The sequence below is a fragment of the Chlorocebus sabaeus genome, chromosome 25 (assembly GCF_047675955.1).
Source record: "Chlorocebus sabaeus isolate Y175 chromosome 25, mChlSab1.0.hap1, whole genome shotgun sequence".
In the NCBI taxonomy this organism is placed as follows: domain Eukaryota; kingdom Metazoa; phylum Chordata; class Mammalia; order Primates; family Cercopithecidae; genus Chlorocebus; species Chlorocebus sabaeus.
Window position 1 is genome coordinate 4,438,473 of NC_132928.1, and position 13,758 is coordinate 4,452,230.

Sequence of the window (13,758 nt, forward strand, 5' to 3'; positions counted from 1 at the left end):
TGGGGTTCTCTTTGCTAGGAGACTTTATATTATGGCGTTGATAATTTTACTTGTTTTTGGTCTGTTCAGGTTTTGTCATGATCCAGTTTTGGTAGATTGTCTGTGTATAGGAATTTATCCATTTCTTCTAGGGTTTCCAACTGACTGGCATATAGTTGCACATGGTAGCCTCTAATGGTCCTTTGAATTTCTGCAGTATTGATTGTTGTGTCTTCTTTTTCATCTCTGATTTTAAATATTTGGGTCTTCTTTTTTTCTTAGAGTAAATGTCCATTCTCTTTTCAAAAAATCAACTTTTCATTTTGTTGATCTTTTTTATAGTTTCCTTCAGTCCAATTTTATTTATTTCTGCTCTGATCTTTATTATTTCTATCAATTTTGGGTTTGGTTCACTCTTGCCTTACTAGTTCTTTAAGATGTATCACTAGGTTATTTATTTGGTATTTTAATATATTTTTAAAAAATTTTTAGCTTCTTTTTTCTACTGCTGTTCTTTATTTAGGGTCCAAGGGATCTTTAGTCAGTAAGTAATGAATCCTGCCAGGACTGGGTCTTGCCTTCAAGGCAGTGGGTTCTCTTCTGTCCCAGGGTGTGCCTACATATGTCATCCAGGAGTTAGGGCCTCACAACTCTGCCTGGTGCCCTATCCTACTGTGACTGAGCTGGTATACAAGTTGCAAGACCAAGCTCTCCTTACTCTTCCCACTCTTCTCAAGCACGATGAAGGAATCACATTTGGAGCTGTGAGTTTCACAGCCTGGGGTTGGGGAAGGTGTGGTGCAGGCACTCCCTTTGCCACCCCAGTTGGTGTCTCACTAGGTTTCATGCCCCCCAAGTCCACTGGCTCTAAGCCCATCATAGCACTAGGTCTTGCCTAGGAGTTGCAGTCCTTTACGGCCTACACTGCCTGTCGAGTTAATTTAGGACATCAGAGTCCTTTAGCCTACAGTGACAAGGCTTGCTGAAATTCAAGTCCTGACCACTGGGATGGGCTATTCCCCTCTGGCTAGGACAAGTCTCAGTACTCCTTTCATGGGCATTGGCTGAATTCTGTCTGGTGCTGGCAGCACTGAGTTCCAATGCAAAATCCCATAGTCAGTATGCTCTCCCTCTCCCAAGTGCACAGATTTTTTTCTCCATACCACACGGCTGCTGCCAGGGGATGGCAGACCAATGACACTGGCAATTCAAGACTGTCTCTCTTACCCTCTTCAGTGCCTTTTTCAGTGATACGAAATTAAAGCCAGGTACTACAATCACATACCTCATTTTTGGTTCTTATGAAGGTGAATTTTTGTGTAGATATTTCTTAAATTTTGTGTTCCTGTGGGCAAGTAGGGATGATCTATGGAGGCTTCTATTTGGCCATGTTGCTCTGCCTCCCTTATTTGTCAGTTTTTTTTTTTAAAAAAAAACACTGAGATTTTGGTTAGAAAGATATTATTGTATACATTAATTTGGTAGGGATTGGTATTTTTATGATGGAAGTCTTCCATATGGGAACGTGATGCATCTTTCATTTATTCAAGTTTTCTCAATTATATAGGTTTCCCTGCCCCACTCTCCATAGGACAAGCTCCTTTCTTCTACATTTATCGAACTGTATTTTATAGATTTGTACCACTTTTAGTATAATTTTTTCTATTTCAATTTCTAACTCAAAATTATTAGTACAAAGAATTTTATCACAGCCACTGTGCCATATTGCTTCTCAGTTGCTGAGAAAGATGTAATAAAATCTATGATTGCACAGTTGTCAATTTCTCCATTAAATTCTGTCAACTTTTTCTCTGCATATTTTCACATTATGTCATAGGCACATATTATTTTATAATTGCCATCTTTTTCTACAACAATATCACATTGCTTTATTCTAATTTTATAATACTTTTTGATATGTGGTATGTCTTAGCACCCTAATCCTTTCTCTTATTCAGGAGTGTCATGGACCATGTATGTTCCACATAAATTTTGGAAACAGTTTGTCAAGGTCTTAAAAAAAAATCATCTCACTTCCCTATTTCAAAACTTACCACAAAGCTATAGCAATCAAGCGTAGTATTTACAGAAACACAGACATAGATCAATGGTACAGAACAGAAAATCCAGAAATAAATCCTTACATTTATGATCAACTGATTTTTTTACAGAACAGAAAATCCAGAAATAAATCCTTACATTTATGGTCAACTGATTTTTTTTACAAGGGTGTCAAGATAATTTGATGGAGGGAAAGAACAGTCTTTTCAACAAATATTGCTGGAACACCTGGATATCCACATACAAAAGAATGAGGGGGTCCCTGATTTACACCCCACAGAAAAATTGACTCAAAATGGACCAAAGACCTACATATTAGTTGAAACAATAAAACTCCTAAAATAAAACATAGAAATAAATTTTTGTGACGGTCAGTTATGCAAGCTTTTTAATGATATGATATTAAGACAAATGATAAAAAAAGAAAAAAGTTAAAGACTTTTGTCCTGTAAAAAATTCCATCAAAGAAAGTAATGATGACCTACAAAATGAGAGAAAATATTTGCAAATCATATATCTGAATAGGGATGTGTATTGAAAAATAACTCTTAAAACTCAATAATTAAGGGGTAAGTAAGCAATTGAAAATAGGCAAGGCTCTGAACAGACATTCTCCAAAGGAAATATACAAATGGCCAACAGCAACATAAAAATACACTCAACATCATTAGCCATCAGGAAAATGCAAATCAAACACACACTAAAGGATATGACTTACCACTGCACAACCACTAACTGGCTATAATTAAAAAGTAGACAGTCACAATTGTTTTGAGGCTGTAGAGAAATGGGAGAAGGCAGCCTCTATAAAAAATAGTTTGGCAATTCCTCAAAATGTTAAGCATAAGGTGACCATGTGACCCAGTAATTCTACTCTAATCTGTATATATATAAGAAATGAAAGCCTACATTCACACAAGAACTGGTATGCAAATGATCATAACAACACTATTTATAATGGCAAAAAATAAAAACCACTCATGTGTCCATCAACTGAAGGATAAACAAAATGTTAGTTGTATCAGCACAATGGAATATTATTCGGCAATAAAAAGGAATGAAGCACTGTTATATGATGTACCATAGACCCACCCTGAAAACACTTGCTATGTCAAAGAAGCTAATCGCAAAGACTACATATTATATAACTTAATTTATATGAAATGTCCAGAATAAAAAATCTATACAGATAGAAAGTATATTAATGGTTTCCTAAGGCTGGTGTTGGGGAGGCGGGAGAAGATGGTGATTTGGGAATGGGCAGAGAATGTCAGTGATTAGAATGTTTACTTTTGAGTTAATGAGAATGTTCTAAAATTAGGTCATGGTGATGGTTGTTCAGCTCTGGGAATATACTAAAAATCTGTTGAATGTGTATTTTGAATGTGTGAATTTTGTAACATGTGAATTGTATCTTAACAAGGCTGTTTTGACAAAACCTGAAAATTTTGATTAAAACTGCATTGCATTTATAGCTCAATACATGAAGAATTATCATTTCTATATTAATGAGTCTTTATTTCCAAAAACATGGCTATTGTGAAGAATGCAGATATAATCTGTCACAATGATACAACAGTGTAACTAGTAAAAGTCAGATGTGAAAAAAAGGTGAGAAGTCATTTGCTTATGTCAATATTTTCATCTAAAAGCAGGGTGCTGGTGATTTCAAGTAATTATTTAAAACTGAAAAGTGAAATAATATAATCATAAGCCAATTTATAGTTAAAACAATGAGCAAAAGTAAGAATAAAGTAATAACAATATAATTTGCCCAAATCATGTGGTAGAAAAATCAAAAAGGAAGTGGGAACAAGGAAAAGTATACTAATTTCATGATTACATACATGATAAAAGTGTCATAGATACCATCTAAATGGAAAATTAATGGTATTATAAAACCATAGCTATAAAAGTAACACCAAGGAGAATAAAATAGACTATGGATCTTCCAAATTATCAGAGGGAATAAAGAAATCAAAGCAAAGAAAATACACACTGGATAATTAAAAAGAATCATAATATAAAACAAATGACAACAATAAGCCCAAACATATGTTACAACCAATAATGTAAATGGAATAAACCTGCCTATAAAAATGCAAATATTATTTCATATTATTAAGCAAATGCTAAACTATCCTAAAAATAAGACAAATATCAGAGACAATATTCTCTAATTACAATGCAATAAAAGACAATAAAATAATAAAATCAGCAACAACATAAAGATTTCACTACCTGAGAACTTAAAAAAAACTCAAGCATTTCTTGCAAAGGGGAAACAAACATAAGTTGCAGAACAACTATGAAATAAATCTTGAAAAAGAAGACTGATAAAGACAGACTATTATTCTAGATAGTAAAACCTATAATAAAGTCAGTATAATTAAAATTGTTTTTTTTTTTTGCTGGCCACAGACAGGTAGAGTAAAGAATGCAGACACAGACCCAAATATAAGTATCTAGTATCATTTTATGTTAGTGGGAAAAAGATGAGTTACTCAATTGTGTCAGAAAAATTTTCCATTTGGGAAAAAATCACTTACACTAAAATAAATTACACACAGATCAAAGGTTTAAATAGGTTTACTATATGTTTGTTATTATGCAACTATCAATTTACCATAATAATCTTAGACTAAGAATAACCTTTTCAGGGTGTGATTGAAAAGTTATAATCTATCAAAGAATATACTGATAAACATTTTCATAGATTGGAGAAAATATGTGTAGCACATATGACAGATAAATGATTACTTTTTAATGTAGAAAGGATTCTCATACCAATATAAAAATAGCAACAACCCAATACAATTTTATTTCCTTCATATTAAGGAATGTCTGTTTTTAAATCTCAATACATATTCCCAATATTATCTCCAGACACATATGAATTTCTACTTCACAATCTAGTAAATGTGAAATATTGTTTTCCCATTTTAAAAATCTTTATTAATCTATTTAGTTTTAATATTTATTCTTATTCTTTGAGATGGAGTCTTGTGATATCGACCAGGCTGGTCTTGAACTGCCAGGCTTAAGTGACCCTACTGCCTCAGCCTCCAGAGGAACTGGGATTACAGGTTTATGCCACCACACCTGGCTTCTCTGTTTGGTTTTAAACATCATCTCTTTGTTAATGTGTTTTATCTAATGAAATTGACCAGTAATCTCTAGTTAATGCTAATGAGAATAAAAATTTTCCTTTTTGCCATTTGTATTTATTCTGTGATGAATTTTCTATCAAATACTTCATTCGCTTTTCTAACAAAGGGTTTTTTAGTCTCGTTAGTTTGTAAGGTATTTTGGAGGTGCTGGAATCACTAGATCATTTTCCATTCAAACTTAATTCACTTTGTGCTCCTTTAAAAGAAAATTTCTTTAACTTCATTCTTTCATTTACTGACCATTTTAAAATTCAATGGGAGATTTTCCATTTTTTAATAACTTACAATTTTTCTCTTTATAAAAACTATTCATAACATTTTAAAATTTACTTTTACACTACTAGATATCTAACGTTTTAACATCAGTCTTTGGATAAGCAATTAAATAATCCACATTCGTTAAATAAAAATATTAATTCAACACTAAACTTACATTGGATAAATCTGAGATTCTTGACTTTAGTCTGAGATCAATGTCTTTCTTTGAGTTCATTGGTGTGTTAAAATATACATAACTTCGAATTGTTGCTGATAATAATCCATCAGTCCATTCCATAGTATTAGGATCCAGTTGTCCATATAGTTCACTGAGAGTGATACACTTTGGATTTAAAACACAAATGTCTACTTTTCCTTTTCTTCCTGAAATCTGAGAAAAATCCAGTGTAGTTTTTAAAGACACTACCTATAGAACACTTATTTAGTTTATTTGCATTCTAATAAGAATTAAAAGGTTACAGGAGAAATCCTTCACACCAAAAAAAAAAAAAAAAAAAAAAAAAAAGACTTTATATAAAGGTAGCAATTTGCAAGGAACAGTAAATATTGACTTGTTAAAATTAGCCATAATATACAAATCATTCTTTTAAAAAAAACTAATACTACAAACAGTACCCCCAGAAAAAATGGGAAAAAATCTGTGTCTAATCCAGGAACACAGTATATAAACTGGCATGTAACGTGCCTGGGAACTGGGTTGAGTATAGAAGTGAAAGACAGTAGAAAACACTTTTAAGCTTAAGGTCAGAATTGGCCCTGAAATAAACCTTATTTGCAATATTTTAACCTGTCTTGCCAGAATATCTGGTCTCGTTTTCTGTATCTCAGATGTCAGGCAGAAAAATTGGCAGGCACTTCTTCAGAGAGATTACAGACTTGTGGAAGCTTAGGGCAAGAGATGACAGCTAGAAACATATGACAGACCATATAAGGCCTCAGGGAGAAGCCTGGGTAAAATCTTTGGGAAATTTAGATATTCATATAGGGGAATTCTGAAAGCCATATGCATCAAGATGTATGCAGAAAGACCTGAGATGAATTGAAACTTTCATCTTAGCTTGATCACTAGGCTCAGAGCAGGCACAGCTAATCAGTCAAAAACTACCCCAGCACAGAGCAAGTGTGAGGAAACTGGAAAGCAGTGTAAGAACAAGTAGGAACTACCATTAAGGAGATAGAAATAATAAAAGGGAACCAAATAGAGTTTATAGAGCTGAAAAATAAAATAGTTGAAATAAAAAATCAACAGTGGCATTCAATAGCAGATTTGAGCAGATAGAAAAAAGAATGAGCAAACCTGAAGATAAGGAAGCTGAAATTACCCATTTCAAGAGAAGAAAAATAAATAAAATAGAGTCCAAGAGACCTATGGAAAACCATAAAACATATCAATCTATACATTATGGGAATTCCAGAAGAAGAAAAGAGAGAAAAAGTAGAAAAAATGTTGGTAGAAATACTGGCCCAAAATTTTTCAATTAATGAAAGATATAAAATACAAATCCAAGAACTCATGAAACACCAAGAAAAATAAACACAAAGATATCCACACATTATAATCAAACTATTAATGTCCAAAGGCAAAATTTTTCAAGTAGCAGGAGAGAGGCAATACAAGGGATCCTCAGCAAAATTAAAAGTCAATTCTCATCAGAAAGTACAAAGGCCAGAAGGCATGGGATGATATAAAGTGCTAAAACAAACAAACCAAAAACCAAAACTGTCAACCAAGAATTCTGTATGCAGCTAAACCATCCTATGAAAGTGAGGGACAAACTAAGGCATTCTCAGATAAACAGAAGCTAAATAAATAATCCCTGGGAAACCTGCCCTACTGAAAATGCTGAAGGAATGGATAAAGGGATAAATGCTCCAGGCTCAAATGAAAAAAACAATAAACAAAAACTCAGACTCACAGGAAGAAATAAAAATCTATGGTTAAGGTAAATATAAAAACCACTATTATTTAATTTTTAATTTGTAACTCCTCTTTTTTCCTATATAATTAAAAAATGCATAAATAATAATGATGAATCTATATTAATGGGTACACAATATATAAAGATACAGTTTGTAACAACATAAAGCAGGGAACAGAGCTGGGAAGGAGCAGAATTAATGTCTGCTATTGAAGTTAAGTTGGTATCAGTTCTACCAGATTGGTAGTTAAGTGTTTCCTAGGGCTGCCACAACAAAATACCACAGCCTGGGTAACTTAAACAACAAATTTATTTTCTCACAATTCTGAAGAGTAAAAGTCTAAGATCAAGTTGACAGCAGGTTTGATTTCTTCAAAGGCCTCACTCCTTGACTTGCCGATAACTGCCTTCTCACTGTGTCTTCATGTGGTCTTTTCTCTGTGCATACACACACCTCTGATGTCTCTTTGTGTTTGTAAATTTCCTTTTCTTATAAGTACACAAGTCAAATTGGATTAGGGCCTGCTGTAATAACCTCATTTTAACTTAATCACCTCCTCCCTTTTCTATAGTTTCACATTCTGCAGTTGCATTTACCTGTGGTTAACTGCAGTCCAAAAATATTAAATGCAAAATTCTAGAAATAAACAATTTGTAAGTTTTAAATTTCATGCTATTTTGAGTAGTTTCATGAAATCTTGCATCATCTTGCTCTGTCCCACCTGGGACTTAAATCTACCTGCTAATTAGTCACTCAGTAACAACTCAGTTATCAGATTGACAGAATACAAGAAGGGTGAGTACAGTACAATAAGATATTTTGAGAGATAGAGACCACATTCACATAATTTTTATTACATCATATTTTAAAATATTCTTCTATTATTAGTATTCATTGTTCATCTTTTACTGTGTCAAATTTATAAATTAAACTTCGTCATAGATATTTATGGGAAAAAACAAAGTATATATAGGGTTCAGTACTATCTGGTCCCAGGCATCCACTGGGGGTCATGAAATGTATTCCCCATGAATAAGGGAGACACAAACTGAGGTACTGTGGGTTGGAGATTTAACACATGAATTTTGGGTAGGGGAACACAATTCAGACCCTAACAGATGTTAACTGCAATCTCCCAGGTAACTATTTAAAAATGAGTAAGAAATGAAAAGGAAATGAAGAAGGAATCCAAATGTTACATTAGAAAAAAATCAAACACAAAAGGCAATTTTGGAGGAATTGAGAAACAAAAAAGATACAAGACATAGAACAAAATCACAAAAAGGCAAAAGTCCATCATCAATAATCAAAATAAAATAGATTAACTTTGCCAATTAAAAGAAGAAATTGGCATAATGGAGAGACAAAAACATGACCCAAATGTATGTTGCATACAAGAGACTGACTTTAGACCCAAAGACAATAGTTCAAATATACAGTTCGAAAGTAAAACAAAGTTTTTTCAAGCAAGATGAAATGGAAAAATTCCTAAAAACACACAAATTACCAAAACTGACTGAAGAAATAGAAAATCTCAAAAGACCCATAACAAATAGTTTGATTCAATAATCGAAAGCTTCCAACAAAGAATAGTCCAACTACAAATGGTAGGTAAATTCCACCAAACACTTAAAGAAGAATTAACACCAATCCTACTCAAACTCTTGCAAAAAGAAAAGAAAACTAGGAAACACTAATACATTCTATGAGGTCAGCATTACTATGATACCATATCCAAAGATGGCACAAGAAAAGGAAACTACAGACCAATAGCCCTTAAGAATATATATGCAAAAATCCTCAAAAAGATGCTAGCAAACTGAATCCAACAGCACATTTAAAGGATTATGCACCCTGACCAAGTGGGATTCATCCCAGGAATGCAAGGGTAGTTCAACACAAGAAAATCAATCAATGTAACCCACTATCATAGTAAAACGAAGGAAAGAAACCACACGATCATATCAAAAGGCAAAGAAAATGCATTTGACAAAATTTCACACCTTTTCATGGTAAAAAAAACACTCAGAAAACTGGGAAGAGAAGTAAACTTCCTTAACATGATAAGGGGTATTTATGAAACTCAACAGTTAGCACTGTACTCAATTGGTGAAAGACTGAAATCAGGAATAAGACAAGGATTCCAAAAAATAAAATGCCTAGGAATAAACTTAATGATAGGAGAAAGATTCATATACTGAAAACTAGAAAACTTTGCAGAAGAAATCAAAGATACAAAAATGGAAAGACATCTGTGTTCATCAATTGGAAAACTTTATTGTTAAGATGGTAGTGTTCACCAAAATGATCTGCAGGATCAACACAATTCGTATCAAAATTCCAATGGCCTTTTCTGCAGAAATGGAAAAGCCAATCCTTAAATTCATATGGAATTGCACAGAACCCCAAATAACCAAATAGCCAAAAAAACAAAAAACAAAGTTGGAGAACTTGCACTTCTCAGTTTCAAAACTTACTACAGTAATCCCTCTTTATCCACAGGGGATACATTCCAAGGCACCTAGTGGATGCCTGAAACCACAGATATTACAGAACCATTTATATATTATGTTTTTCCCTATAGATACATACTTGTGATAAAGTTTTATAAATTAGGCACAGTAAGATGTTAACAATAATTAATAGAACAATTAAAACAATATGATGTAATAACTTAAAACTGATATGAATGTCATCTTTGTTTCCCTCAAAATGTCTTATTGTACTGTACTCACTCTTCTTGTGACAATGATATGATAAAATGCCAGTATAAAGAGATGAACTAAGGTGAATGATGTGGGCATTGTAATGTAGTGTTTAAAGCTTATTAATTGTTTATTTCTGAAATTTTCCATTTAATGCTTTTGGACCACAGTTGACCATGAGTAACTGAAACTGTGCAAAGTAAAACCATGGATACAGGGAGACTACTATATAAAACCATATAGCAATCACAACATATATATTCAGGTATAAGGAAAGACATACAGAAAAATGTAATAGAACTGTGAGACCAGAAACAAACCCAAACATCTGTGGCCAACTGACTTTCAACAAAAAATGCCAAGACCATTTAGTGGGGGAAAATAATAGACTTTAACAAATGGTACAGGAAGAGCTGGATATCCCTACATAAAAGAATGAAGTTGGACCCCTACACTTCACATCAAGAAAGGGAAAAGACATCTCACAAAACAGGAAAAAAATATTTGCAGATCACAATCTGATAAGAGTTTTGTGTCCAGAACATATAAAGAACTCTCACAACTGAACAACAAAAAGACAACGATATAATCTAAAAATGGACAAAGACATGAACAGACATGTCTCCAGAGAAGATATACAAATGGCCAATAAGCATATGAAAAGGTATTCAACACCAAAACTACGATGAGATAGTGCTTCACATCCACTAGAATGGAAAATAACATGGGAAATAATAAATGTTGGTGAGGATATGGAGAAATAAAAAGCCTCACACATTGCTAATGGCAATTTAAAATGATGTAGTTACCGTGGAAAACACTTTGGTGGTTCCTCAAAAAGCTAAACACAGAATTACCATATGACCCAACAATTCTACTCCAAGGTATACATCCAAGGGAAATCAAAGCATACGTCTACTCAACTTGTACACAAATGTTTACAACAGTAATATTCATTACAACCAAAAGACAGAAACAACCTAGATATATATATCTATACATACACCTCTGCCAAAATAGGCAAACCTATAGAAACAGAAAACCAATTAGTGGCTTCCAGGGAATGGGAAGATAGGAGAATAGGGGGTGATTTCTTAATGAGAAAGGGATGTTTTCCTGGGGTGATAAAAATATTTGGAAATTAGAGAGAGGTAGTAATTGCATAACACTGTGAATGCATTAAATGTCACCAAAATGTACACTTTAAAATGGTTTATCTAATGTGTGTGAATTTTACCTGGCAGTACATGGTGAAGTTATACCCTGCCAACCAGCAATTACATTACTGGGTATCAAATTTTTAAGGACACACACATATCTAAAGGCATATAGCAAGGAGGGTTCCTATGATAAGGAGGAAAAAGAAAGATAAGGAAATAAGGTAAATAAATTAAACAAAACTACACTAAAATAAAGAGAAGGTCTTGAACAGACCAATAAGAAGAAAGTCATAAAGTAAGGATGACCAAAATAATTCCATTACCTCAGGTCCTACCACCATTCTTAAGTATGTTTATTACAATTATATCTTTAAAAAACAAAAATTTAAAACTATTAAACGTGAGAATCATTAAATAAATTATAGTATAGTCATATATACAGAATACAGTAATTGGGATACTTGTCAGAAATGTTTAATGTCATGAGGTTAATTCTCAGCATATAACATTAGGTGAAAATTCCAAGGTTGGAAAAACTAAGATTTATTATACATGGTACTATCTCAGTTATTTCAAAATACATTTAGTGTAGAATAAATAATCAAAGCTAATACAGTAATATGTTTTCACGTTACCGTTTTCACATTTTACTGTATTATTATTCTAGGTGATTATTCCTTCACATTTTATATTCCAAATTTCTTACAATAATACATACTACTTTTGGAATTAAAAAACTGTTTTAAATAAAGCGAATTACTGTCTTCACTGTTGTGAGAATTAAAGATAATTCAAGCAAAAGTGTTTTAGCACTCTGCTTGGACCTTTTTAGGTAGTCCATACGTATTAGTTATCATTATTATTGCTGTGATAATTCGCCTCTTATTAGTTATAACTGTGTAAGAACTAATTGAGATCTTTCAGGAAGGAAAATTTGCATGAAGGGAAAAGAGAAAAGAGTATGAACTACTACGTGTATCATATTGAAGCAGGGTATTTCCCACTAACTGAAAAAAAACCCACATAACCAATCATCTGAATTTCTAAATTTTTGGAATATGTTACCAACAATAAATCACTAACTAAGTAATTGAAGTACATACTATTTAGTGGAGTCTGACTTTATATTGAATAAAAATATATCATGACTAAGTAGGCACTATGCAAGGAATTCAAAGACAAGTTAACATTAATAAATCAACATAGTTTATTACATTAATCAGTTAAAAGATTTAAGAAATAGATGCTGAAAATAATTTAATAAATTGTAACAGCCAAATAAACCAAAGTGTAATGGGAAAAGAAAGTTCCCAAGTGTGAAAAGGAATATTTATCAGTGACCAAGGTCAAATATCATATTAAATACACAAATATTAAATATATTCCAGATAAAGTAAGGAACAAATATTATAGTTAACATTGTCTTGGAAAGTTAATTCATTAAGATGAGAATAGAAGTTATATAAATATTCAAGAAGAGACAAAATTATTTTCATTTGGAGATAATTCAATTGATACCTAAACACAATAAGAAATTAAAAGTTCATTTATTAAGGTGCCTAGATACAAAATAAATATACAATAATTTCTTTAAACTAGTAACGATCAGTTTGAGATTTAAGTTAAAAACCCCACTCACTATGGTTCTTAACTACAAAATTCCTAGCAATAAGTTTAATAAGTAATGAAAATACCAATATAAAGAGAACATAAAATATTAATTAAAGGTAAAATAAGATATGAACAAATACAGAAACATTTTATTTAACAGAACATTTACCTTTGAAGCAGATTTGCTTTCTGCAACTGATAAGAAGTCTGCAATTGGTAATAGTGTTAATGCTTTTTCCAAAATTCTTCTGACTGTTGTCTTTCCTCCACCTGTTGGGCCCACTAACATCACACCAACACAAACCTAAAACAAAATTTACAGATTTATTCATTCATTAATGATTTTAAGTTTATTTACAAATATATCTCTACATCCAATACCTATTTTATTTTTTTGTGGCTATAATAAATGAATCTGTATTCTTTATTTGGCTCTCAGCATGAATGTTATTTGTGTATAGAAATGCTACTTTTACATTGATTTTGTGTCCTGAAACTTTGCTGAAGTTGTTCACCAGATTTAGGAGTCTCTTGGCTATGTTTATTTTTATTTTTATTTTATTTTAATAATAGGTACAGAGTCATACCATCAGCGAAGAGGCATAATTTAACTTCCTCTTTTCCTATTTGGGTGTTTTTTATTTCTTTCTTTTATCTGGTTGTTCCGCCTAGGACTTCCCATACTGTGTTGCATAAGAGTGGTGTGAGTGGGCATTCTTGTCGTATTCTAATTCTTAAGGGGAATGCTTTTAGTTTCCACCTATTCAATATGGCTCTGTTTTTATTTTTTTAAGGTATGTTCCTTTGATGCCTAGTTTGTTGAGAGTTTTTATCAAAAAAGGGATGTTGGATTTTATCAAATGCTTTTTCTGC

The 13,758-nt window shown here is 32.4% G+C and overlaps 1 protein-coding gene across 1 annotated transcript in view; it reads right to left on the reverse strand.

Moving 5' to 3' along the window:
• Window positions 1–13,758, reverse strand: part of DNAH14 (dynein axonemal heavy chain 14) — a 528,962-nt gene that overhangs the window by 261,477 nt on the left and 253,727 nt on the right. The window contains exons 37-38 of the mRNA XM_073011492.1: window positions 13,055–13,189; window positions 5,644–5,859 (exon numbers count right to left, since the gene is read on the reverse strand). Of these exons, the coding sequence (XP_072867593.1) occupies window positions 5,644–5,859; window positions 13,055–13,189 (351 nt within the window). The remainder of the gene's footprint in view (window positions 1–5,643; window positions 5,860–13,054; window positions 13,190–13,758) is intronic.